The following is a 25,588-nucleotide window of genomic DNA, read 5'->3' as shown; positions in this document are numbered from 1 at the left end:
CCTGGTCTTTACAGCCATAAATGTAATGCTCTAAAGTGCAGATGGCCAAGATGAACAGGATGTTCACCCATGATCAACCCTGATTGATGGGTGCCATACCACTACTTGCGTAAACCTTACTCCTATTTAGAATCCCAAAACAAATATTTGTAGAATTTAGCTATAATAACCACGGTAGTACAGTTTTATCATAGTTATACATTTCATACTTTTTGTTTGTTTTTTAATAATGTTGAAAACATTTTCCAGCATGGTCGTTCTAGGCTTCCATATTAATGTAAAAAGTTCACATGCATCGTAAAGAAGCATTATACTGAACTTGGGCCGAGTTTCTTAATAAGGCACCTCCCAATGTCAGCTGATTTGGTATCCATCATGCATCTTGTTGCTTGTCTGATCTGTCTTCAGCAAGCCTTATGCTGACTGGTATTTCCTTCTCTGCCCATGTCTTTAATTTTCTCTCTTTCTCCAATAATGTCTTATGTTTCTTTGCTGAATCAGCCACGACGTGTGTTTAAATTGGTCACTGTGTTGATATCCAGTTGCTGGCATGTGACACAGTGCTGTAAAGTGAAACTTAGTTGTAAAGTGACAAAGTGTCTAGAAATAAATGTACATAACAAATACATAATGTACATAAGAAATGTCACTGTACAACCAAAACAACTCAGAAACTTTAGAAAGTCTGTAGCTACAATAAAGCATGTCTAACAAACCATTACTGAAGTTATGTTTGCATTAAGGATCAATGATTGGTTCATTAGTCTTTGAAATGATGTTTCAGTAGAAGACTGGAATATCTGTGATATGTTTAGAGAAGCAGAGCTCATGCGATCCAAAGACTCAGGTCAACTAGTCCAGACTAGAGTCCAGACCAGAGTCTAGACCACATGTGTCAAACTCCAGTCTTCGAGGGCCGGTATCCTGCAGGTTTTTGTTGTCTCCATCCTCCAACACATCTGACCAACGTTCATAAATAGGTTGATGAGAAGCTGCTGGATCCATTTGATTTGAATCAGCTGTGTTAGTAGAGAGAAACAACAAAAACCTGTCGGATGCCGGCCCTTAAGGACTGGAGTTTGACACCCCTGGTCTAGACTAAACATGGAGATGCAGTATTTATGTGTTATGCTGCAAAAAAGGTTAAACAAGCTGCCATTGGGGATTAAACTTTCATCAAATGTAGAAACTTTTAAATCCAGGTTAAAATTTTTCTTGTCTCATGAACCTATGCCTGAAATCTGCACAGCAACTTTTGATTAATTTTGCTTTAATCTTTTTTATATAATTCATTATTTTATTGTGATTTTGCTATTTGTTTTGTCCTTTGTGCTTTTTTTTTTAAACACCATCTGTAATGGTTTTAATGTTTCATGCAAATCACTTTGAATTGTCTTGTACATGAAATATGCTATAAAAAAAATAAACTTGCCTTGCCTTGCCTAAGGATTGAGGCATTGTTACACACCTACTGTACCAGTCAGTAAGATCTTTTCAGATCCCAATCTATAGTCTTTAGACAACCAATAATAGGTGAAACATGTCTGTTTATATTTTTTTAAAATTATTTTACATGGACATTTTACACATACAAGGCCCCTATTTTCAAAAATATAAATATTTTTGTAAAAAAAAAAAAAGAAAAACAAAACAACAACAACAAAAAAAACCCTCTGCTCTGCCACTAACCCAGAGTTAATCTGGTTGCACTAACTAGTCTTTCATTGTGAAATGACGTGTAAAATTGTGGAGTGCTCCTTTAAGTGTGACAGCGTTTCTTCTGAAAACCTGTTTACTTTAGTGAGTGCAGGTTTAGAGGTTTGTCCAGCTCAGCCTTTTTGACACACAGACATTAACTCATGTGTGGATTTAATTACACTTGTAACACACTTTATTCACCTGAAATGCACATATTCAGTGATAACACTGGTTTGTGAAAACTTTGAGGAGTTACAGGGGACTCCCATTGATTTTCATCATAAGTGATGATGTCGGCTGCGGGTTTGCAGCCCCAACAAACAGAGGAAGAGGAGGCAGACTCGTGATGATGAGGAAGAGCTGCATCATCGCTCAGGCCTGCGTTGCACAGGTGTGGACTGGACTCTGTGAGACGGTGAGCTGTGCTTGTGGCCAGACGAGACGAGACCTTTAAGTACAGACCTTTGGATTTCTCCGTCACGTGACTCTGTATCTACAACCTGCCTTCTTCCAGCCGGCCGTCCGCTCTCACCATTGAAAAAAAAAAAAAAGAAAAGGTAAACATTTTCTGCAGCACCATTCGCCTTTTAGCATTAGTTTACAGATTATTTATCCCTCAGATTGCACCTCTCCCTCTGTCGGCCCCCCGCAAATAGAGGCGAAATGGCACGAGGCGACTGCGCGCTGCTCCGGAAAGACACGGTGGGGAGTGACAGTGTTATGGCAAGCCGTGTGGGCCTCTCTCTGTCAGAAACACTGGTCTGAAAGCGAGCCTTGCGACAGGCTGCTGCTTTCTGCGCACTTTTTGGCGACATTATTTCCGCCCCGAAAGCGATTCGTGGTGGGAAATGCGTGAAGGAAGCGATAAAAGAGCAACGTGGCGGTGGGATTTGTGGAGATTATAGTGAATAAAGTGCTCTGCACAAGACTGCCTCCTTAATCCCTGTGTGAAAGGGATGGGCAGTGCACCGGCTGAATCTGACTTTCTGCAAGGAGCTGGGGTGGGGAACGGAGGCTTCTCCTGCTCTCTGCTCCACACATGCACATTATGGTTAAATGGAGGACATTTGTCTTGGTTGTCAAACACACTGTCAGACTTAAGATTGTTTTCAGATCAGCTTGTTTACATGAGTTAGATGAGGTCGTGCTTATTTTGCATCCTTCCTGCTCTAAGTTCTTTTCTCAAAGCAGAGTGTTCACTACAATTCCCTTTTTTTCCCCCTCTTGTCTTTGTTGCAGGATGGCACAGGCTCCCATGTCATGTGATTGTTTTGTTTCCTTGCCCCCTGGCTCTCGAGATGACCATGTGATTTTTGGGAAGAACTCTGACCGTCCCCGGGATGAGGTGCAGGAGGTGGCCTGCTACCCAGCAGCCTCTCACCCTCCCGGCTCCGTGCTGGAGGTAAAGCAGGCCAGGACTCACACAAATGTCAAAACACATCCAACAAAAGAGCACATCTGTTTTATGCGCCTGTTTGTGTCTGTTGATGGTGTGGGGTAAAAGTGAGGTTCTGTCTCACCATTTCTACTTTATTTGAAATAACACTGTGTAACAATTAGTGATAAATAGTGATCAATTTGCAGATAGCACCTTAACTAAATAAATAAATCACCCAACATGCTGCGTTGGCATCAGAAAACAAAATATATGGTTGGAAGAAACAAGCAACATTGGCTCACAAGACTTATTTGATTCTTCAAAAGTTTTATACCTTTTCTGTCCTAATTTTTTTTTTTTTTTTTTTTGCCCCTCTCCACCTTAATTCCGACTGCTTTTATGGACCTACATCACTGTTTTACAGCTGCAAGGCATGTCTTTTCATTCAGAGATCATCTAGTAGTAATTTTGTTGGCTAGTTGACAACTGCTCCTTAGTTTGTAAAAAAAAAAAAAAAAAAGTTGCATTTTACATCAGCAAAGTGGAGAGTTAGGGTGAAGGGAGGATTGCAATTAGGCCTTTGTGTTTTGCTTCTTTGATGAAGTCAGCTCATGGGTAGTTGCCTGCTCTTGGATTATGCAATAAGCATGCTCCTTTTGTGTCCTGAACTTACAAAACTGACACTTTACTTGCCTCCAGATACTTCAGTGTACCTTTCATGGTGTTACACTGGTCGTACTCTTTTGTATGAGGTCCTGTTTCTTGAATAGACATTTCTGGTTGTTGTTAATGGGATTAAAAACAATGAATAAAACAAACAATTAGAATTTAGTTGAAAAATAGGTTTATACAACATACTCAATTATTTCTCATAGATCTCTGTAGTTTGTTCGCACTCACTTAAATAAAACAGCTTGACTGACACAGAGAGTCTGGTGCATTGCAGAAAATTAATGATCAAACTCAGTTTTAAAAATGGAGTTGGAGGTTAAACAGTTGCTGACAATTCATGTAGAAATCTTCTTCCCTGTTAATGGTTAATGGAAACAAGCTTAGTTTCACCTTCACTTTGTAAAACTCCTTTGTCTTACTTAAATCAGAGCCACAGAACGTCACATGAATGAGGTTTGTGAGGCAAATAATTTATTAATTATTGATAATTTGGTAACATTTCTGTTTCCTAAGCTGCATTTCAGCCAAACACTAAATGTAAAAGGCAGATGTGATCATAAAGTTACACATAAGGCTGATGGGGAAGTGACGGAAAGTATAACATAACAAAATGCTCCTTTTGGTGAATTTGAAACTTTGATTCCCCCTAAAGAAGGCATATCCAGCATCCGTCTTGCGTCCTGTCTCTGCTCCAAGCTCTCTGCAGCAAGTAAAAGTCTTTCTAGTTGACTTTTTCTTTTCTGTGCTTCCTCCATTAATATGCTTTTGTCTGTCTTTGCTGAATCATCATCAATCGATCATCATGCGTGTTCTAAACGAGCAGCCTGCTGATATCCAGTTTCTGGTGCCGTGAAGGGAAACACAGCTGTCATTGAAGGGGAAAAAAGTTGTAATTTCAAATATCAAACTGTCTTTGAACCAAGGAACAACTCAGGTAGTATTTTAAGTTTGACATGACTAATATTTGATTTGTTAGACCCATATTGGGCTGCACAGTGGCATAGTGGTTAGCTCTGTGGCCAAAGCATCGATCCTCAGCTGGGGCGGGATTTGGACAGTGGCCTTTCTGTGTGGAGTTTGCATGTTCTCCCCGTGTATGTGTGGGTTCTCTCCGCCTTCCTCCCACCATCCACAAACATACATGTTAGGCTAGTTGGTTACTCTAAATTGTCTTTAGGAGTGAGTGTGAGTGGTTGTTTGTCTCTGTGTGGCCCTGCGATGGACTGGCGAGCTGTCCAGGGTGTACCCTGCCTTTCGCCCTAAGACTGCTGGGATAGGCTCCAGCTTCCCGCGACCCTTCATCAGACTAAGCGGTTAGGATGAATGAAGACCTATATTGACTGATAGTTGAATGTAAACAATGTAGCAGCACCATCCTTCTGGGTTTTTCCTGAAACTACTTTTGATCCAGCATTATTAACGGGAACAACATTGATGTATCTGTGATAAGGAAATACTAATCCCTCTCTTTTGTGTTTATGCATGCATGCCTGTTTAAATCATGTGTAAAATGTGGTTTGACTTCAGTATAAACATCTTTTTTTTTTTCCCCCACCTGTTTGTTTTGTGCAGTGCACGTACATCCAGATCCCTCAGGTGGAGCAGACCTATGGCATAGTTCTCAGTAAACCTGCCTGGATGTGGGGAGCTGAAATGGGAGCCAATGACCAAGGAGTGTGTATCGGTAATGAAGCAGTCTGGACTCGAGAGCCTGTGGCTCCTGGAGAGGCTCTACTGGGCATGGACCTTGTCCGGTGAGCTGTGAAAGATTTTTTTATATTCATGAAAAAGATGCAAATAAAGTTTATTGAATGCAGGGAATTTAATCTGACTGCTGACTGAATCCTAATTATTAAATACAGTTCTCAATACAAATATTAACTAAATCCTCCCAGGCTTTGATCAGAGGGGTGTGTGACTTGTCATCAGCATGTTGTGGCAGGTTCAAATACTCTTGAAGCCTTGCTCATATGAAATCATCTCCATGCAAGAAAAAAAAAAAAACAGCTGCCAAATTTTTCTCGCACCAACTGGGACTTCCTCCCAAACACATTGCAGCACAGCTTGTAAACGTCCCCCACACACTCAGCGTATCTCCATGGTTTGTGAAAGACTAACTGATGAAGCAGCAGATAAAAGGGGAGCAATTTTACTCCTCAGACTGGGGCTGGAGCGCGGCGACAGTGCCTGGGCAGCACTGACGGTGATCACTGGCCTCCTAGAGCAGCACGGCCAGGGAGGCCAGTGCAGAGAGGATCCTGAACCCTTCAGCTACCACAACACTTTCCTCCTGGTGGATCGCAACGAGGCCTGGGTGTTGGAGACTGCCGGAAGGGTCTGGGTGGCACAGAAAGTCTCAGGTATGGATTGAGGTTTAATATTTTTAAAGGATACATTCAAATTTTGTGGTAAATACTTAATTTAAGCAGTATGATCTCCTAAATGCACATGTTCATGCGTTGATTTAACCCTCTGCCAAATGATGAGAAACCCTGCTGGTGCTTTGCTTGGTTTGAAAATTGCATTGCACAAAAAGTAGTTAAATATGTTTGATTAAACATCGTCCGCCTGCTCCTTTCAGCGGGTGTGAAGAACATCTCCAACCAGCTGACTATCAGTACTGAGATCTCAGCAGAGCACCCGGAGCTGCGGAGCGTGGCCCAGGCTCAAGGCTGGTGGGATGGCCAAGGAGAGTTCAATTTTTCTCAGGTGTTTAATCCTGAGAACCCTCCCGCCAGGATGGAGTTGGCCAAACAGCGCTACAAAGGAGGCACTGAGCTACTCAAGCACCATGATGGTAGATCTTTTTCTTTCATTCAGCACTATTTTTTTTTCTTTTTTTTTTTCTGTGAAACTGCAGTGACAGCTTGCAAGTCTGTTTGTGTGTCTGTTTCTGCTGTCAGGCTCAGTAACGGCGGAGGTAATGATGTCCATTCTGAGGGATAAACCCAGTGGCATCTGCATGGACTCAGGAGGCTTCTGCACCACAGGAAGCATGGTGTCCATCCTACCTAGAGATACCAGCCTGCCCTGCATCCACTTCTTCACTGCCACCCCTGACCCTTCCAGGTTTGTTGCTCTAGTCTAGGAAATAGTTTTTTAATGGACCTATTCATTAATTAATAGGTCATTAATTAATGTAAAGATATCAGAGTAATCTACAATACATCCAGAGCAAACGCTCACACGCAGCTCCTCCAGAACATTTCTACAAAGATTCAGGGCTGCTGAATCGACACATGTTGTTAAGACTTCTTTCTTTTCCTGTTTTTTTATCTTCTCCAACATTCTGACTCTGCTTTGGTTGATGGGAGTTTCTGAGTCTACGTTTCTCTCTGTCCCATTCCTTCCCCTTTCAACCCACCCCCACATGCCCCCCTGGTAGGTCTATATTCAAGCCTTTTATCTTCTCGGACTGTTCCACCCCAGTGGTGAGGGTTGTCTCGCCACAGTTTGGCCCAGATGACCCTGTCAGGAAGCAGCCTCGCTTTCAGAGCCGGGTGGACCGCAGACATGACCTGTACAAGGCCCACCAGGTGGCCCTCAGCAACATGGAGACCAAGCCGGTGGGCACTGATGGATGATCTTGCTCAATGATCCTGGCTGTGCTGAAATTACACACTCGTTCTGTATAAATGCAAAGTAATCACTTTTTAAGGGTTATCTGGGGATGGAGTTGATCTGATGCAGTAGTTGCTGATAAATTACAGGGAAGTTAGACTTGTGGTGCAAAGTAGAACACCGTTAGTGCAGACAGAACACACACCACTAGTGTAGACAAAACATAAACACACTGCAACCAAAGAGGGTTGAAATCTTCAACCAGAGCTGCATTTTAGCTGATGTTCTGTGACATTACTGCACAGTATGTGTGTTATTATACGATGACCCACAGGTCACGTACAGACCAGTGTCCAGTTTGTGCCACCATTAAATGACTGTGGCTGCTAAACTTGAGGCAGTTTTCTTCATTTGTTATTTGAAGAAAGCTTTTTTTTTTTTGTAAGTTCAGTTGTGTGGTAAGTGCTGTAGCCACAGAATATCTCCTGAAAATGTCACCATTCATCACGGGCCAAACATAGAGACCGAGATATGACAACTGAACAACTACACAGTCTCATACACAATCAGTTTAACGTCACCAGTGAATATTCAAGATTTTAGATTGTGGAAAGAAGCAACTTTTTATTGTGACTCTGAGGCCTTTAGAAAGAAGTTTAAAAAAACTGTCTGCAGAGTCATGAGGAGAAAAAAAAAATTGCTGTCAGGGTACCATGTTTAGCAGGCTGCATTATCAAAGGACTGACTTACGGAATAGTCATGCTTGCAAAAAGTTAAAAGAAATCGCTACATCAATTTATTTTAAATGCTACACCTTTTTATTATTATTTTGTTAAAATACCTTCAGTATTTTTCTAAAATGATAAACATTTTTAAGTTGCAAATGGCAAATAATGAATACAACATCATGGAAATGATAAAAACGTAGCAGAATGGTCTTTAGACCGGGACTATTTTAAACAATTTTGATGTATACTAAATTACTTCATTTATCATTGTTTTTCCAGTTTATATTTATCTTTGTTGGCTAATTTTTTTCCCCAACTAATGTGTGTTTTCATCACCACATCATTTAAAAGAGCAAAAAGCTAAATTGTTTCTCCAACAGGTTTGCTATTGAGCACTGCCTACAGACCAAAGCAGTGTGTCATGAACCACACCTCCCTCTGGCTCCTTCCTCCACTTGTCACATCTGAAAAACTAATGTGCAAAGTGCAAACACAGAGGATAACAACACATAAAATCAATTTTTTGGAGCTTGTTGAATAACGTCTAATGTTTATGTTGTTACTAGTGATTATTACTAGTGAGTATCAGCGTTATCACCGTTATCGGCACGTTAGTCTTTTTATAACATCCATATCCATCCGATTATTAAAACTGGCCCAATATTAACAACCGATATTTATTTCCGGTTGTTTTCCGGCTGTGTGTGTGTGTCAGGAGGTGGAGGAGGCATGCTTGGGCATGTGACATGATTGTAATGCAGTACAGCAATGTGGGGTGTTTGCCTGAGGAAGTATTATCACTGGTGTGTTTATTTTTCATGGTGCCAAAAGAAGATAAAGAAAAAGAATACAATACTTGCAAAGTTGAAATACAGCGAGGAAGATGTCACGTCTAATCGTTCAACACCACTAATTTCATATGTCATCTGAAAAAGCATCAACATATCAGAAACAATGGCGGGAAGCTAATGCTGCTAACGCTAACTTTATTTTTTTCTTTACAGAATTTGATCATCATAACTTATTTTAAAAAAAAAAACAAAAACATGGCATACATGACATCAGTAAATTTAGTTTTTACTTGGAGTAGAAGAAGAGCTAGATCCATGCCAAGTTGTAGCCCTTTAGCTCTAGCAAAGCCAATGTTAATCAAGGTTCTGTCGATTTCTTTATATACCAGTTTCTTCACTAACAGATTTTTTTTTTTTTTTTTTAGGTCATGTTGGACCCTGGTTGTCTTCAGACTAATATTTTATATTTGCATTGAAAATATGCTGTGCCACTGCTCGCCTGCTGGAGCTTTTTGTAGGATGGGAGGGCAGAGGGCTGAGAGGTGGCAGATGAACATACATGAATGCATTGCTGGAACTGCTAGTAAACATGAAGCCAAAGGTCAATGCAGAGATGTGACGTCACGCTATACTCCAAGTTAAATTACACCTCTAGATTTTCACATAGCTATTTTTGTCATTCCGTCAATCCAGAAATGATGAATTTCCTTAAGTTTACTTCAACCCTCATGTGACCCCACCACACCTTTCACTTAGCATCAGCACGGTTTAAAGTTTAATGTTTAAAGTTTAATCAATGACAGTTAATTAGTATTATTTAAAGTAGGAAAATATACCATTTTAAAAATAATTTATATATACATTCCTAGTCAAAAGTTTGGACACACTTTCCTATTGGATTTAATGGTAAAGTGTGTCCAAAAACTTTAGAAAACGAGCATTTTCCATTTAAAAAGAAGGAACATTTTCCTCATTTTGGTGGAAGATGCTGTGGCGCTGACACATAACACAACTAATCCACATCAATAATCATTTTAAGAGCAGATTTTATTTCACAGTAACTCCGTGCATGTTTTGTTCTCTTATTACATGCTATCACGATTTTCTGGACTCTTTCTGCCCTTTACTCCCTGTAATTCATCATTATCTATTATAAAAGAATCCAAGCATTGATTTTTGTAGTGTTGGTATTGTGGTAAATTCTGGATAATATAAGTTTGTGCTATGAATTTGAAGCTCGGTATAGATTGCTGTTTTGAAGAGCAGCCTGATTCAACATAAAGCTTTAGTAAATCTACCTGTGGAGGAGACGGAGGTGTTTATAACTGCAGGTGTGTGACTGCTATTATTAAGCCTCAGTTTCCCACCATGGCTGTCTGGTCAAATTAGACTGTGCTGTGTTTAAAACACCAGCGTGAGACTAAGATCCCTGTAAAAATCTCTGTTATCAGGACTAGAATAAAATACAAGAATATAAAATTTTTGTAAAATGATTGTTTCACAACTAAAAGTCTTTGTGCTTGCTTAAAGTTATTTAAACATTTATCTCTTTTCATCCTCTGCTCTGAAGTCTTACGCTTGATCTTAAAGTGGGGGTTGAGTATATCTTAACGGCCAAATGTCACTTCTGCTTGAGTCAACTTTACCAAACAATAGCACTGTCTGATCTTTTGACATCTGTCTGTGCTGTGTGTCGGCCTCAGGATGAAGCTTTAGCCATCTATGACATCCTACGGGACCTGGAGTCGCAATGTCTGAGCGAGATTTCAGCCATGCTCAGCGGAGAGATACCAGGAGATGAATTGGGGGACTTGTTCTTTGATTGTGTGGACACAGAGATTAAGTTCTACCAATGAGAAGGTAGGAGGCGCCAAGACCGGTGTTGTGTTATGACTCGAAATAGGCCAGAGAATAATGAAAATTTCAGATGCAGTTTGGAAAATAAGAAAGTCAGAAACACATTTTAGGTGCACACACATGCACAAGATGTGATAAGTCTTTTCTATAATAGAAATAAATCAAGTATATTATATATGGAAAATAAAAATACTGAAAATAAAAAAATTTCTAAAAAGACAAGTTCATAGAAAATAAATAATTACCTTTTTTTTTTGGAAGAAAAACACAACATATTACACCTTTATTATTTATTTGACAAAAATTGAGTAGAAATACAGAGTCAGTGTGGCTAAACTGGCTAAATCCACCCGATGATCCAGCAGCCGCATGTAGATGCACTTTGTAGCAACAGTAACTGGAGCAACTTTGACCCAGTGTTCTTCAAAATATTGCTCCAGATCGAGGCTTGCAGTTTCTGTTTCTGCACAGCTCTCTGAATGTTCAACTACTGCATTTTAATCCGGCGGATTTCTGCACTTAAATCATTGCAACACATTAATTCCTCTTTTTCACACATTTTTTGTAGTGTTGCTGCTGTGTTTGGGATCATTGTGCCGTTGCAGAAACTAGTTTCGGTCAAGTTTTATCTGTCAGACAGATGGCCCTATATTTAACTCTGGAATATTTTGATATCTAGAGGAGTTCAGTGTCCACTCAACAATTATGGTGTCCAGGTCCTGTGGCTGCAAAACAAGCCCAGATCATGAGCCCAGATCATGAGCCCCCACCACTGGTGTGCTTGACAGTTGGTATGAGCTTTTTGAGCTCATATATTGCTTGTTTGTCTTTTTCCAAATATGCTGCAGTGAGGTCTGACTAAAGGACATTGTCATTGTCCTGTCTTATGTTTGTCCAGATGCAGCTTTGAAAAATTAATTTATGCTGCCATGTTCTTTTTAGAGATGAGAGGCTTTATTCTGCAACCCTTACAAACAATCTGTCATGAAATTTAACATTTAACAAACTATCTGAGGCCTGGGGAGTCTGAAGTGTCGATTTTGGGTTTTTCCAGTTTTTCTGATCATTGTGCCATTTTTTAATTCCTGGGATGCCCACTCCTGGGAAGATCAAAAGCTATCTTATGAATGATCTTATTCCTGTTGTATGATAAATGATCTTATAAAGGTTTCTAGATTGATTGGCAGTGAAAGTTACTTATCTGTGTGATGTTGCTTTTCCTGCCTTCCAAATAAAACACCTGGTTTTATAGAGTAAAATACCTGGCTGCTACCCCTTTAGCTTTATGGAAGCATCAATGGTGGACTTATACACTGCTTCTGTATTTTAAAAGGTGTTTTTTTTTTATTATTATATATATATAATTTATTTATATATAGGGACATATAATATGTCATGTTTATATCAGGTTGTTACATGATGTTTTTAGATTGTGTCTTTATTTGGACTGGACAATGAAGAAAAGCAAGACAACGTTGGTAGAGGATAAGAACATGAGTCATTCCGTTTTTTGGGTTTTTTTTGTGAGAGTTCAGAAAATAAATTATTGACAACGAGCAATAGCTACACAACATCCTCTCATGAACATTTCCATCAGTTTGTCTTGTATAAACAAACCTCCATATTGCTCATGTGGTTGCTGTGAGAGGACCCTGTAGTCAGTTAGTGACATAAAAACTATTACTTTAAAACTGTGTATGTGAACGTGTGGGTTATAAAGGCAGATGACATAGAAATGTTCACTAATAAACAGAAAATAAATATTTAAGTTACAGAGGTAAGGATTCCAGTGAGATCAAGGACGATAGGTCTTGTGGGGTTACATGATTTTAAGACTGGATAGGGTATAAAAAAAAGAGCAAGAAGAGATGAGCAGGATTAGGAAATTGATCTTATTATGACTTTTAACTGATCAAAATCTGAAAACACAGTGTGTGAGGCCCTCTGCTGTAAAAAAAAAACAAAAACCAAACAAATAAAACAGATCAGTGATTCTTACATGTATGAATATTTATGTGTAAATATGGGACTATAATTTTGCTGCTCTGCTTTCAGCGTCTTGTACTAGGTGTGTTTATCTGTCCTGTGTTACAGCGCCCCCAGGTGGACACCCTTAGTGCTCACAGAGTGGCAGGAGAAGGCCCTGGGACTGTGTAAAGCTCCTGTGTTTCTCGTCTGATCTGCCTCCGCCTCACTTAAGCAACGCACATCTATGACCCCATTCCATCATTAACACAGACTGAATGTCTAAATTGCACATGTGATTGGAGCATATTTATCATCTATATCACCCAGGGAGCAATGACTGCACCTCAGTAGTGAGTATACTGATATAGACGACACAGGCGTCCGTGTAGAGCTGTGTGACGTTGCACAAGTACTGTGAGTCTGGCATTTGTCTAACAATTTGTTGCAGATGAAAGGTTTGTCATTTGTATGATGGCTGCCTGTAGGGAAAGGTCAAATAAAGAATGTGCATAGCCTGTTCTAAGTGTGTCGTAAGCTTTGTGGCTCACACCTACACCAAACATGTTATCCATCCATGGTTGTGAAGATACCTAAAGCTTCTGCACCATTGCATGATTCATCCACCAGTGAAAATAAAAGGATAAAGGAGTGGACCCACTAACATCCGTCACCAAATTGTTTTCATGACGTTAAATCTTCTGTGACACTCGCCAACCTTAAGTAGTGTAGCCTAAAGAAATACTCACTCCTGATATCTCAACATCTTATTACAGCGATGGGGCTCTTTCAGAAGTAACACAAAACCCCAAATTGGAAAACCTTAACTGAGTTCCTGAAACTGTGGTTCAAAGGTCTCTTCTGAGTGTGTGGTTAAATGTGGTAGGTAGCAGTGTTAAGATGGAAATTTTGCGCTCTGGGTGGTCTGAACAGGGTCGGGCTACGATTATTTGGGCTGTCTCTCCTACCTACCACTCAAGATCCCTTTTCCTCTCCTCTGAACTAAGATCTGTAAACATTTTCTTCAGAGCAGGGAGTGGTGGCAGCAACCACCCCTGTAGGGGACTCCCAGATGACAGGTAGGTGTGTGTGTGTGTGTATACACACTGCTTAAAAAGATAAAGGGAACATCTAAACAACACAATGTATCTCCAAGTCAACCACACTTCTGTGAAATCGAACTGTCCACTTAGGAAGCAACACTGATTGACAATCAGTTTCACATGCTGTTGTGCAAATGGGATAGACAAATTATTGGCAATTGGCAAGACACACCCAATAAAGGAGTGGTTCTGCAGGTGGTGACCACAGACCACTTCTCAGTTCCGATGCTTTCTGGCTGATGTTTTGGTCACTTTTGAATGCTGGCGATGCTTTCACTCTAATGGTAGCATGAGACGGAGTCTACAACCCACACAAGTGACTCAGGTAGTGCAGCTCATCCAGGATGGCACATCAATGCCAGCTGTGGCAAGAAGGTTTGTTGTGTCTGTCAGCATAGTGTCCAGAGCATGGAGGCGCTACCAGGAGACAGGCCAGTACATCAGGAGACGTGGAGGAGGCTGTAGGAGGGCAACAACCAGCAGCAGGACCGCTACCTCCTTCTTTGTGCAAGGAGGAACAGGAGGAGCACTGCCAGAGCCCTGCAAAATGAGCTCCAGCAGGCCTCATAAGTGCATGTGTCTGCAGAAACAGACTCCATGAGGGTGGTATGAGGGCTCGACGTCAACAGGTGGGGGTTGTGCTTACAGCTCAACACTGTGCAGGACGTTTGGCATTTGCCAGAGAACACCAAGATTGGCAAATTTGCCACTGGCGCCCTGTGCTCTTCACAGATGTTAGCAGGTTCACACTGAGCACATGTGATAGACATGACGGAGTCTGGAGACACCGTGGAGAACGTTCTGCTGCCGGCAACATCCTCCAGTATGACCAGTTTGGCAGTGGGGCAGTAATGGTGTGGGGTGGCATTTCTTTAGAGGGCCGCACAGCCCTCCATATGCTCGCCAGAGGTAGCCTGACTGCCATTAGGTACCGAGATGAGATCCTCACACCCCTTGTGAGACCATATGCTGGTGTGGTTGGCCATTGGTTCCTCCTAATGCAAGACAATGCTAGACCTCATGGGGCTGGAGTGTGTCAGCAGTTCCTGCAACACAAAAGCATTGATGTTATGGACTGGCCTGCCCGTTCCCCATAACCTGAATCCAATTGAACCCATCTGGGACATCATGTCTTGCTCCATCTACCAACGCCAAGTTGCACCACAGACTGTCCAGGAGTTGGCGGATGCTTTAGTCCAGGTCTGGGAGGAGATCCCTCTGGAGAACATCCGCCACCTCATCAGGAGCATGCCCAGGCGTTGTAGGGAGGTCATACAGGCACGCCGAGGTGGGATCAGTCTGTAGTGTGTGTTCTACTTTATTTTTGAGTATAACTCCAAATCCAGACTTCCATGGGTTGATATATTTGATTTTCATTGATAATATTTGTGTGATTTTGTTGTCAGCACATTCAACTATGGAAAGAACAAAGTATTTAATAAAAATATTTAATTCATTCAGATCTATAATGTGTTTATTTTTTTGAGTCGTGCATACATATATGTAAATACATAGATATATATTATGTGTGTGTGTGTGTGATGTGAAAGTGCTTATTGTTTTTTCTGTAGAGGCCGCGGTGCAAGTTCCTCCCTCAAAAGAATAGAAGAAGCTTGGTCCCCACGCAGCATCCTGTCTCAGGCAGCAGTCTGACCAGACTAACTGAAGCCTGAGGTCTGGTCAGCAGATATTAATGTCTTTTAATAAAGAGTGTGGAAGAAAACACTTAAAAATAGTTAAAAAAGTTAAAAGTACAGTAACGTGTAGACTGTAACTGTTAGTTCAAGTATGTAAAATCACACTTTCATTTTAGGTTCAGTTTTGGCAAGGGGTATTTTCAATTTTTTTCTTCTGTTTTAGATAGAAATTAAATTAAATATTTTTTTCAGATAAGGCCAGAGTTTACAATATTAATATCAGTGTCCTTTTTTTTTCATTTATTTAGTTATCCACCAAAATCCATTTAAAAATAAATAAATAAATAAATAAACTTGCTTTTTGGGCCAAATATATTATGAACAAAATAGGATAATACCTATATCTATATATATGGTGGCTCTAAAGAGTCACAGCAAAACAAAAGCCACAACACAATATATATATTTAAAGTAAGTACTAATTGTGCATTATAATGGCTCTTTGTTGTATAATCCTTACACATATGTATGTGTTTACAATTTTAGTCAATGACAGCGGTAATTATTTTATATTGTACAGTGGCACCTTCTTTGTCCATACTTTTTTCCGATGCTGGGACTGGATGCCATCTACGTATATCCAGCAGGTGGCAGTAATGTGAGTCTTACTACGCGGATGTCGTTAAAAATCCAAAGAAGAATAAAAATGTTCGTCGGGGCAGTGGGCGGAGCTTAACTCCTCACTTCCGCAAACTGTTCACGTTAATTCCGCCAAATTTCAACGCCGCGCCGCTGGACGTCAGCTGCGAAACAACTCGACGACCTAAGTTCTTTGTTCTTATTGATCGTCGCTTTAAAAGTTAAACAGGATGGCTGACAAAATGAGTATGTCTCTAGACGACATAATCAAAATGAACAAGAGAGAAAACCGTGGAGGAGGAGGGTCGTCCAGGCGAGGTGGTGGTTCAGGTCGGATCGGTGGGTCGTCGAGGCCGCCGGTGAGGAGTCGGCAGAACAACTTCAGCCGCGAGAGGATCAGCAGACCCGCGCCTTACACCAGGGTATGGATGGGAAGCAGGGAAATTCAACCCAACGTGGACTGAAGTAATGCAGCGATGGGTCTTTAGATGTTTTTGATAACAGACTTGTCGGTCGCTTGTTGTGTTTAGCTGCTTGAAGCTAAAAGTAACAAGTTAGTCCGGATTTATCTTCCTCCGTGCAAAGTTTACGCCTGACATGCACAACGATCTGCGTAGGCGGTGAGCTTTGTGGGTTATATTCAATTTGCTTTAGCTAAAATAGCCATATATATATATATATATATATATATATATATATATATATATATATATATATATATATAGAATATCATTGTGCATCATTGCACACAGATTACAATGATTGTGAACCATTGTGAACCTCCGCTAATAATTTAGCAGCTTTGGCTTTATATTTAGTTTTTATGTATTTAATATAAAGTGCCTTATATGCACAAGTCCTACCAATGTCTATGTATATATGTATATGTGTGTGTGTGTATATATATATATATATATATATATATATATATATATATATATATATATATATATATATATAAACAATGTTGACCTTTCTGGAATTTTAGAAAGAATAAAAAAAAATGTCCTACTGGACTGAAGGACAGTCATGGGGCCCTTGGAATCTTCCTAACTTTTCCCCCCATATGGCACCTTTACACACACGTATATATATTTGGTGTGTGTTCATGGGAGTGTAATTTAATTTACGGTAGCAATAGATTTGAATCTTGTTCAGTGTATGCTGTTTACATGTTGCGATTACTATTCTGTATCTATATCTGTGTAGATTTAGGTAAAGGGATTCCTGTGTAGCTCTGGAGTCATTTCTAGTAATTGGAAGACATTTAAGCTCTAATCCCAGGAGCTGGTAGGAAATCAGACTTGAGAGGAGAAACGTCTTCATGAGCTAAAAAAAAAACAGAATGCGGTTTTATTTAACATCTTTTAGTCTGGATGTCTGTCTTTTACTGGTGTGAGGTTTTGTATGAATTTTTAACCGCATACATGAATTACAGTACAAGTCCAAAGTTTGGACACACTTAACCACTGGTGTATGTAATTTGTCTTTTCCACAGCCCAGAGAGTTGCCAGACAAATGGCAGCATGACTTGTTTGAGGAGCATGCTGGTGTACAAAGAAGACAGAGTCCAGAAGCAGATAGAAGTGTGGAAAACGGCGGAAAGTTACTTGTTTCTAATTTGGACTTTGGTGTTTCTGATTCAGATATCAAGGTAATTCTGTAAAAACTTTTCAGTCAATTTTGCTCTCACCTTACATTGTGTATATACCTGATGTTTGTGTTTTGCACTCTAGGACCTGTTTGCAGAGTTTGGAGCTTTAAAGACAGCGTCTGTACATTATGACCGGTCAGGTCGTAGTAAAGGAACTGCAGACGTCCACTTTATAAATAAGGCAGATGCTATCAAAGCCATGAAGCACTATGATGGTGTCCCACTTGATGGTGAGGCTGGGCTTATCTTGCCTTGTGTATTGGGTGCTGCTTCAGTAATTAAGAATTTTTACAACTTCTAACTTTCTATTCAGGTCGCCCCATGAAAATCCAGCAAGTGGCTACAGAAGTCAGTTCCCAGAGGTAAGAGGTTGAACAATGAGTTGTATTGTAGCGATTCAGTGAGCAAATTAGATATTTTTTCTTTTAAATACTTGTTTGCAGTTCAAACAGAGGGTTTGACCGGAGCAGGCTTGGTCAGCCCAGGTTTGAGAGGAGGCAAGGTGGCAGCAGTGGAGGTTTCAGAGGTCGAGGAAGGGGAGGTGGAAACAGACCCCAGCTATCAGCAGAAGAGCTGGATGCTCAGTTGGATGCTTACAATGCACAGGTATGAATGTGCTTTAAAGCATTTTTCTCTGCCTCTAGACAGGAGTTTCATAAGATCCAACTAACTCATGGTAGAGCAACTCGTCTGGCCCTGACCTGCTCAGTAAAGACCGTGGAAGGGGTGCACAACAAGCTGCCGCGTCTGAAAGTCAAAGACAGACCCGATTGTTGCCTGATCTTGTTTGTTATTTACAGTTAACACACACATTTGATCAATGCAATTATAATACTAGACATGCCTGAAGAGCATAATTCAGACTAACATTACCAAAAACTAGTGCAGCACAGAAAATGGATGTGTAGAGCCACGTTGCATTGGAACAAACTGGGAGTGTAGAGCTAGTCCGTGTTACGGTCTGTGCTTCAGTTTTTGGGCCATGATTTCTGTTCGGTTTGGGTTCATATTTAGTGCATAAAGAGAACTTTTTTTTTTTTTTTTTTTAAATACCTGAATTATATTTTTACTTTGTCGGCAAAAACAGAATTTAAGAGTAGGAACAAATTAGGCTGTATTACCATATGAAAAAGATCAACACTTTATGTAATGAATAATATAACACTTCCTTATTATTCGAGCAGTTTTATATAAAAAGTTATATGTATAAAATCTTATCTTTTCAGAAGTGGTAAACTTGGTTCAAAAACCTTTTCCATTGTTTATTTGTTTTATTATTTTTTCTACTGTTGTCTGTTCGTGTCACTAACCTGTCATAATGTATGGGGGCACTTTTGCACTTTTATTAAAAGTTTTCACTCCCTCATCGTTGTACTCGACAGCAAACCCAAAATGACCCCACATTAAAGATTTGATTGAAGTTGATGCGTCTTCATACTTCTGACTCAGCTCTGTTAGAGCCATTTTCATATGTCTGCTGCTGCTCGAGGACTGATCGTCATCTGAGTGCTTTTGGATGTGGGAGAGTACCGCTGCTGATTGAAAATAGATAAAAGGTACCTGCTTTAAAGTCAGCCTCCAATAACATCAGAAAAAGTTGCTAAATTTGTTATGTTGCTTTTGGGAACAGAGTTGCCGTCGGGGTCTGAAAAGTCACTAAATATGAAAGTTTACAATACTCCCAACAAACTCCCAGTGAAAGTATTGATAGGGGCCCATTAATTATTGGACATGACTTGCAGGAGCGAGCATCGTGTGTGTGTGGATGTGTGGGTGGGGGTCTGGTGCACACACTCACTGGCCTGTACATCAGTCAATTAAGCTGCAGTGCAAAATTTAATGCAAAACCAAAAACTCCGAGGACATGGAGGCAGATGGTCCCGTGCTCAGTGGACTGATCGGTTTGGTATTTTACTGAGTAGTACTGCTGCTTCCCTAGAACAAACTACCAGTACATCTAACACAGATTACCAGTAAGATATTATTTAAAAAGATGAAAAAACGTTTAAAAAAATATAAGCTGTAATGTTGAGACTTACTTAAAGTTCACAACTTTTATTGTACTGATACTGTGATGGGTATATTTGTATTTGTATATTGAAATGTGATGTCTTAGTATGTACTATGATTATATTTTTTAATTATGTAATAAAATGATATGTACAGTTGTCCCCAAATTTATTCACAACCTATCATTAAAGAAGGCCAAAAAACAACTTTTTACTGAAATAAACTGAAACTAACTAAATTAATGATTAAAAATGTTGTGTAACTCATCTTTCTTGTGAATTGTAGTTGAAAAGAAATCTTTTAGAAAAAGCAAACAAACATGGGAAACTAATAACATTAAGGATGCACCAATCCACTTTTTGGGAGTTCCGATATCGATATCTGTAATTTGAATATCTACCGATACCGATATTTGCCGATACCAATCTGTTTATGTGAACACTATTGTGACTATGGTTATTATTGCTGTTATAACTGTGTACGATTTCATTAGGTTGTTATAAATGACCCATCCTTTCTGAAGTTACCTCACCAATACAAATATAGTAACATTGCAGATCTAAGAATTTCAACAAGTTTTATTTTGATTCGGCACATTTTACCTAAATATAACTATAAATGTGTGGTTTTGAAACAAAGATCTTGCTTTTAGTGCCGTGTTCCTTATAGCACTAAAACCAATACGGCTCACCGACTCTTAACTTGTGGCTCGTGAAGCAGCCACTGGTTTTCTGAAAATGCTTTCTAAACAAGTCATAATGATCCTCAACGGTGCAGTTCTCTCAACAAACAAGAGCTGCAGGCTGCTTGCAGAAACTTTGCCATCGTAACGGCTCTAACTGACCCTGTCAGAGTTGCAGTTTTGGCTGATTTCAGCTGCACCGAACTCCACCAAAGAGCTGCTCCGTCGGTAGCACCGTATGTGTGTGTGTGTGTGTGTGTGTGTGTGTGTGTGTATATATATATATATATATATATATATATATATATATATATAATACTGTTCATAAGAATGCCATTACTCATGCAATATTTAGGATAACAATTCCTTGCAAAAAAGCTGAATGTTACCGATTTGGCAACGTATCAGGATATGAAGCGTGGCATTGAGACGATACTGGTGCTTGTATCGGTGCATCCCTTTACATCACTCATAAACTAAACTTTTGTTGAACATCCTTAGAGGCGATCACTGCGATTAAGTGTTTTCTGTTGTTCTGCACCTGTTGGCAGGTACTTTAGAGCACCCTGCTAATGTGACCCAATTCGTTTGGGATGGTTTTATTTAGTTGTTTTTTATTATTCTTAATAACTCAGTTAAATTCAAAAGCAGCATCTTATTTCACTAAATTAAAATTTACCAAATCTTTATATTATGACTTTTTTCAATCTGCAGTTATTTGAGTTACTGTTGCCACTTTCCCCTTTTCTTTGATGAAAGGGTATGAATAAATTTGAGGACGACTGCATATATTGTTTCTCATGTGTGGAGCCCAAAGAAGACTAGTTATTGCTGAATAAAAAAGTAATGGGGATCCATAATGCAGGTAAACACACAGACTATGCAGTGAATATTGTTAATTTTGCTTTCTCTTTCAGAATCAGATGGACACCAGCTAAGAGAACTCCAAGAATGCTTGTCCTTGGTATTTTTTTTTTATTTTAAGTGAACATCCTTGATGGTCAGACTTAAACGATTGTTTAGAAGTAAATTTTTTATATGGACCATTGTATTCTGTATCTTTTTTCTCCAGTATTTTTATAGTTGTTCCATTTTGAGAAATTATGCTTTAAGCAATTAATTGTCTCCAATTTGCAATTCAGTTGAATTATTTCATTTGTCAGATTTTTTTTTTCATCATGAACATCTGAACCTGTTATTACCGTTACTGTAATGTTGATGTGAATCATTTCTGTCACTTGATACTTGACATGTGAACTTATTCAGAGCTTTGTACAGAACATGATTAAAAAACACTTTCCTGACATTGTTTGAACCTTTATGAATTTAATGAAAACCAGACAACAGCATATCCTCAGTTTCATGCCGTCTTGATAAGATGAGACTTTGTTTATGCACTATTAGAGCAATTCACATTACAGCAGCATTTATTTATAACCCAGAGTACACAGGCTGTATACACACTGTAGACAGTAAGTACAAATTCAATGATGTCCACATTTTTTTTTTTTTTATGGAAGCACTCGTGTAAATTATTACATTTTAAAGGTGGCGTATGTAAGATTTTCAATATTTTAAAAATAAATTAACTAATAAAATAACTACAATCATAATTAGCTAGTTTTTTGAACATGTAGGTTCTAGTCTGTCTATATTTAATGTGTTATTAAATTACAAGTTTAATGACAAATGACAAAAAGCACTTTTTTTTTTTTTTTTTTTTTTTTTTTTTTACTGGTAGGCAAACATTTAAGAAGGGTCTTTGTCATTGATTAATCTTGTAATGTCCAAACATGGACAGACTGTAACCTACATGTTTTAAAAATCTAATTATGATTGTAGTTATTTTTTTTTGTTAATTTTTTTTTTTAAATATTGAAAATCTTACTCCACCTTTAAGAAACATAAGAAATTAAATATATCGCAGTTAAAACTATATTATACAATCTCGATGAAAAGCTTGAGTATTGATGGGAGAATAAACATGTAATAACAGGAATAAATGAAAATGATAACTTATGTAATGGTGATGTAAGTCTGCAAGCAGTTCAATGAATGACTTGTTCTTGAAATGGGAATGCAGCAGTCTGAAGCTGCTGACGGATCCCAAAGTGCCATTCAAGGCACCATTATTATAAAACTTCTTTAACTTTACTTTTATATCCAAAACTGTAAATGGTAAATAACTACATTATTACTGTTGGACAGTTGAATAATAAACAAAGTTAACATTCATTTCTAAGGTTTTTAAATATCAGATTTTATTTTTTATTTTTTTTAAACCAATCCTAATGTGCTTTGAGTGGCTGACAAATCTGGAAAAGCGGCATATAAACACAGGTCCATCCATGAGTAATACCCAGACTGAAAAATGAAAAACTAAATGCTCCTGTACTAAGTGTGTAGATGTGTCACTGTAGCAAGGAGATGTAAACTTGCTAAAATTTACAAGGTTAAAAAGAAAAAGGGTCATGATTTGCATCAGGTTTCTCAAGAGTGGAAGTCCCACCAGGTTTGTACCCAAATCAGGACTGTGCAATGCTCAGATTTTTTTTTTAAAGTGCCACAATTCAGTCAGGATTTTAAATGTTAAAGTTAAAGATTTTAACAATACTGAAAAGGTATGGCTTGTTTTGAAGGGTTGGAGGAGAAAGCCTATCTAAAAGAACGAGGCAGCACCTGAACAAACCACAACATTTCTAGAACAATGTCCTTTGAACAGATCAGTCCAAAGTGGAGAAGTTTTAGTCAGAATGCACAGCAGTACATAAGCAGAAAACCGAACACAGCATATCAGCACAAACATATACCAACTGTCAGCCACACTGGTAGAGGGCTGATGATTTGGGCTTGTTTTGCAACTTCAGTCAGTGAGTGGACCACCCACTCCAGCAAACCACAGACAGACTCATTACCCACAAATGGAGAAAACTGGGAACAGTGGTAAAACTTCTTAGGAGTGGTCAACCTTTCAAAATTACGCCAAGAGCACGACTCATCCAGGAGGTCACAAAAGATCCCAGAACAACATCTAAACAGGACTCACTTCCCTCAGTTAAAGTCAATATGTATTATTCAACAATAAGAAAGAAACTGGATAGAAATGGGATCCATGCAAGAGTTCTGAGACAAAAATCACTAAGAAACATCTTGATCATCCCCAAGGCCATCCATCCATCTATGCATCCCCTGACGATTATCTGGGGTCTCATCGCGGGGGCAGCAGCCTAAGCAGAGAAGCCCAGACTTCCCTTTCCCCCGCAGCATTTTCCAACTTTGTGAGGGGGATCCCAAGGTGTTCCCAGGCCAGCTGAAAGATATAATCCCTCCAGTATATCCTTGGTCTTCCCCGTGGTCTCCTCCCATAGATTTGTGCTCGGAACACCTCACCAGGGAGGCGTCCAGGAGGCATCCTGACAAGATGCCCGAGCCACCTCGAGCTCCTCCACTTGGGGCAGGACCTCACCCATGACCCAGAGAGGACAATCCACCCTTTTCCAGTTCCCAAGACTTTAGGAAAAATCTTCTTCAGGCTGACGAGATAAATGCTGAACCTTTTGAAAGGTGTGTGTCTTGCTACATCTGACATAAAAATAAAACAATATTGGATTAAAACAACATCATATCAACAGTCAAACATGGTGGCGGTAGTGTGATGGTCTACGGCTGCATTGCAGCTTCAGGTCCTGGATGACTTACTGTGATTAATGGAACCATGAGTTTTACTGTCTTAACAGAAAATCTTGAAGGACAATGTTGGCCATCAGCTTGAGACCTCAAGCGCACATGCAACAGAACAATGACTAAAAACAAACCAGCAAGTCCACCTCTGAATGGGTTCAGTAAAACAAAATTAGGGTTTTGGAGTGGCTTACCCAAGACCAGACTGGAATCCATTTGAAATTGTGGTGTGACCTTAAACTGGAAGTTCAAAGTCAGAAACCTTTCTTGTGGCTAAGTTAAAACAATTCTGTGGAGAAGAGTGGGCTAAAACTCCCCCACAGTGATATGAAAGACTCAATTGCCAGTTTTTGCAAATGCTTGGTTGCAGTTATTGCAGCTGCAGGTGGCACAACCAGTTATTAGGTTCAGGGGATAAATACTTTGTGGCATAGGGTCATGGAGGCTTGGAGAGCGTTTTCCCATCATAAATAAAATCACAATTTAAAAGCTGTATGTGTGCTGATCAAACATATTTAAGTGTGACAATTTAGCAAAATAGTAAGAAATCAGGAAGGTAGCAAATACTTTTCACAATACTGTATGTCAAAATATTTAGAGTCAAAGGTGAGGCATAATAACACCAATGACTTAAACCTTTATCAGGCAAGTGACTATTTTTGATCACTTTGTTTTCTTTCATTTTCAGTATAAAGCAAAACAAAAAAAGTAAAAAAAAACCAAACAGAATGGAGGTCTTGATACATACCAGAAAAACTTTAGGTTAAAATTTCTAATTTCAAGGTATTTCACTGAGTGCCCTATAAAGGGTTAAACTGTCTTGTGCAGCACAATAATGATTCCAAGCATTGGAGCAACTCTACAATAGACTGAGAAAGAAACCCATGGTGTTACAATAGCCTAGTAAATGTCCAGATTTCAGTCTGATTGAAAAGCTGTGGTGGGACTTTCAGAAAGTTGGAAAGACAAACCAACCTCTATCAACTGAAGCATCACTGTAAATAAGATTTCACCAACATTTCTTCATACCCATGTGAGAAACTGATAACATAATAAAGATTTACCATTACCTCCAGTGATTACTGCAGCAGGCTCTAAAATCACTTTTGGGGATCATCCGATCAGTGTATAAGTATTTAATATGTTATCAAGTTATTAATCCCCAACCCTGGAGCTCAAGGTCTAATATTCTGTATGTATTTTGATCCCGCTGCATATATTGCAAAAAAAAAAAAAAAAAAAAAAAAAAAAAAAAAATTAATTTATCATTGTCAAACCATTAAAACAGCAATACATGCGCAACAGTAGACTATATGACAAATAAATTCCTTACAAATAACAACAATAACAGCAATGACAATGAATATATATATATATATATATATATATATATATATATATATATATATATATATATATATATATATATATATATATATATATATATATATATATGTATATATATATGTGTGTATATATATATATATATATATATATATATGTATATATATATGTGTGTATATATATATATA

The 25,588-nt window shown here is 39.0% G+C and overlaps 2 protein-coding genes across 2 annotated transcripts; both read left to right on the top strand.

The window, feature by feature from the left end:
- The first annotated feature begins 2,203 nt into the window (after window positions 1-2,203).
- Window positions 2,204-13,032, top strand: scrn2 (secernin 2). Its single transcript, XM_079261122.1, has 9 exons — window positions 2,204-2,255; window positions 2,938-3,100; window positions 5,321-5,502; window positions 5,909-6,108; window positions 6,330-6,545; window positions 6,652-6,817; window positions 7,134-7,314; window positions 10,532-10,688; window positions 12,780-13,032. The coding sequence occupies exons 2-8, from the start codon at window positions 2,939-2,941 to the stop codon at window positions 10,682-10,684; spliced, it is 1,260 nt and encodes a 419-aa protein (XP_079117248.1). The 5' UTR covers window positions 2,204-2,255; window position 2,938; the 3' UTR covers window positions 10,685-10,688; window positions 12,780-13,032.
- A 3,146-nt stretch (window positions 13,033-16,178) lies between these two features.
- On the top strand, window positions 16,179-21,670 carry LOC306774401 (aly/REF export factor 2-like). The gene is made up of 6 exons (XM_079264426.1): window positions 16,179-16,451; window positions 17,528-17,683; window positions 17,766-17,913; window positions 17,997-18,045; window positions 18,127-18,289; window positions 21,293-21,670. The coding sequence occupies exons 1-6, from the start codon at window positions 16,260-16,262 to the stop codon at window positions 21,311-21,313; spliced, it is 729 nt and encodes a 242-aa protein (XP_079120552.1). The 5' UTR covers window positions 16,179-16,259; the 3' UTR covers window positions 21,314-21,670.
- Window positions 21,671-25,588: the final 3,918 nt, after the last annotated feature.

This window comes from Telmatherina bonti (assembly GCF_933228915.1).
Source record: "Telmatherina bonti genome assembly, chromosome: 3".
In the NCBI taxonomy this organism is placed as follows: Eukaryota; Metazoa; Chordata; class Actinopteri; order Atheriniformes; family Telmatherinidae; genus Telmatherina; species Telmatherina bonti.
Note: the sequence above shows the minus strand (reverse complement) of the source record. Positions and strands in the feature narration are given on the sequence as shown.

Bases quoted from the DNA above. Each gene is read 5' to 3' on its own strand.
- scrn2 (XM_079261122.1), top strand. From the start codon at position 2,939: ATGGCACAGGCTCCCATGTCATGTGATTGTTTTGTTTCCTTGCCCCCT. The intron at 5,503-5,908 runs GTGAGCTGTGAA...TTTACTCCTCAG, and splicing joins CTGGGCATGGACCTTGTCCG to ACTGGGGCTGGAGCGCGGCG. The intron at 7,315-10,531 runs GTGGGCACTGAT...TGTCGGCCTCAG, and splicing joins GCAACATGGAGACCAAGCCG to GATGAAGCTTTAGCCATCTA.
- LOC306774401 (XM_079264426.1), top strand. From the start codon at position 16,260: ATGGCTGACAAAATGAGTATGTCTCTAGACGACATAATCAAAATGAAC. The intron at 16,452-17,527 runs GTATGGATGGGA...TCTTTTCCACAG, and splicing joins GACCCGCGCCTTACACCAGG to CCCAGAGAGTTGCCAGACAA. The intron at 17,914-17,996 runs GTGAGGCTGGGC...CTTTCTATTCAG, and splicing joins TGATGGTGTCCCACTTGATG to GTCGCCCCATGAAAATCCAG.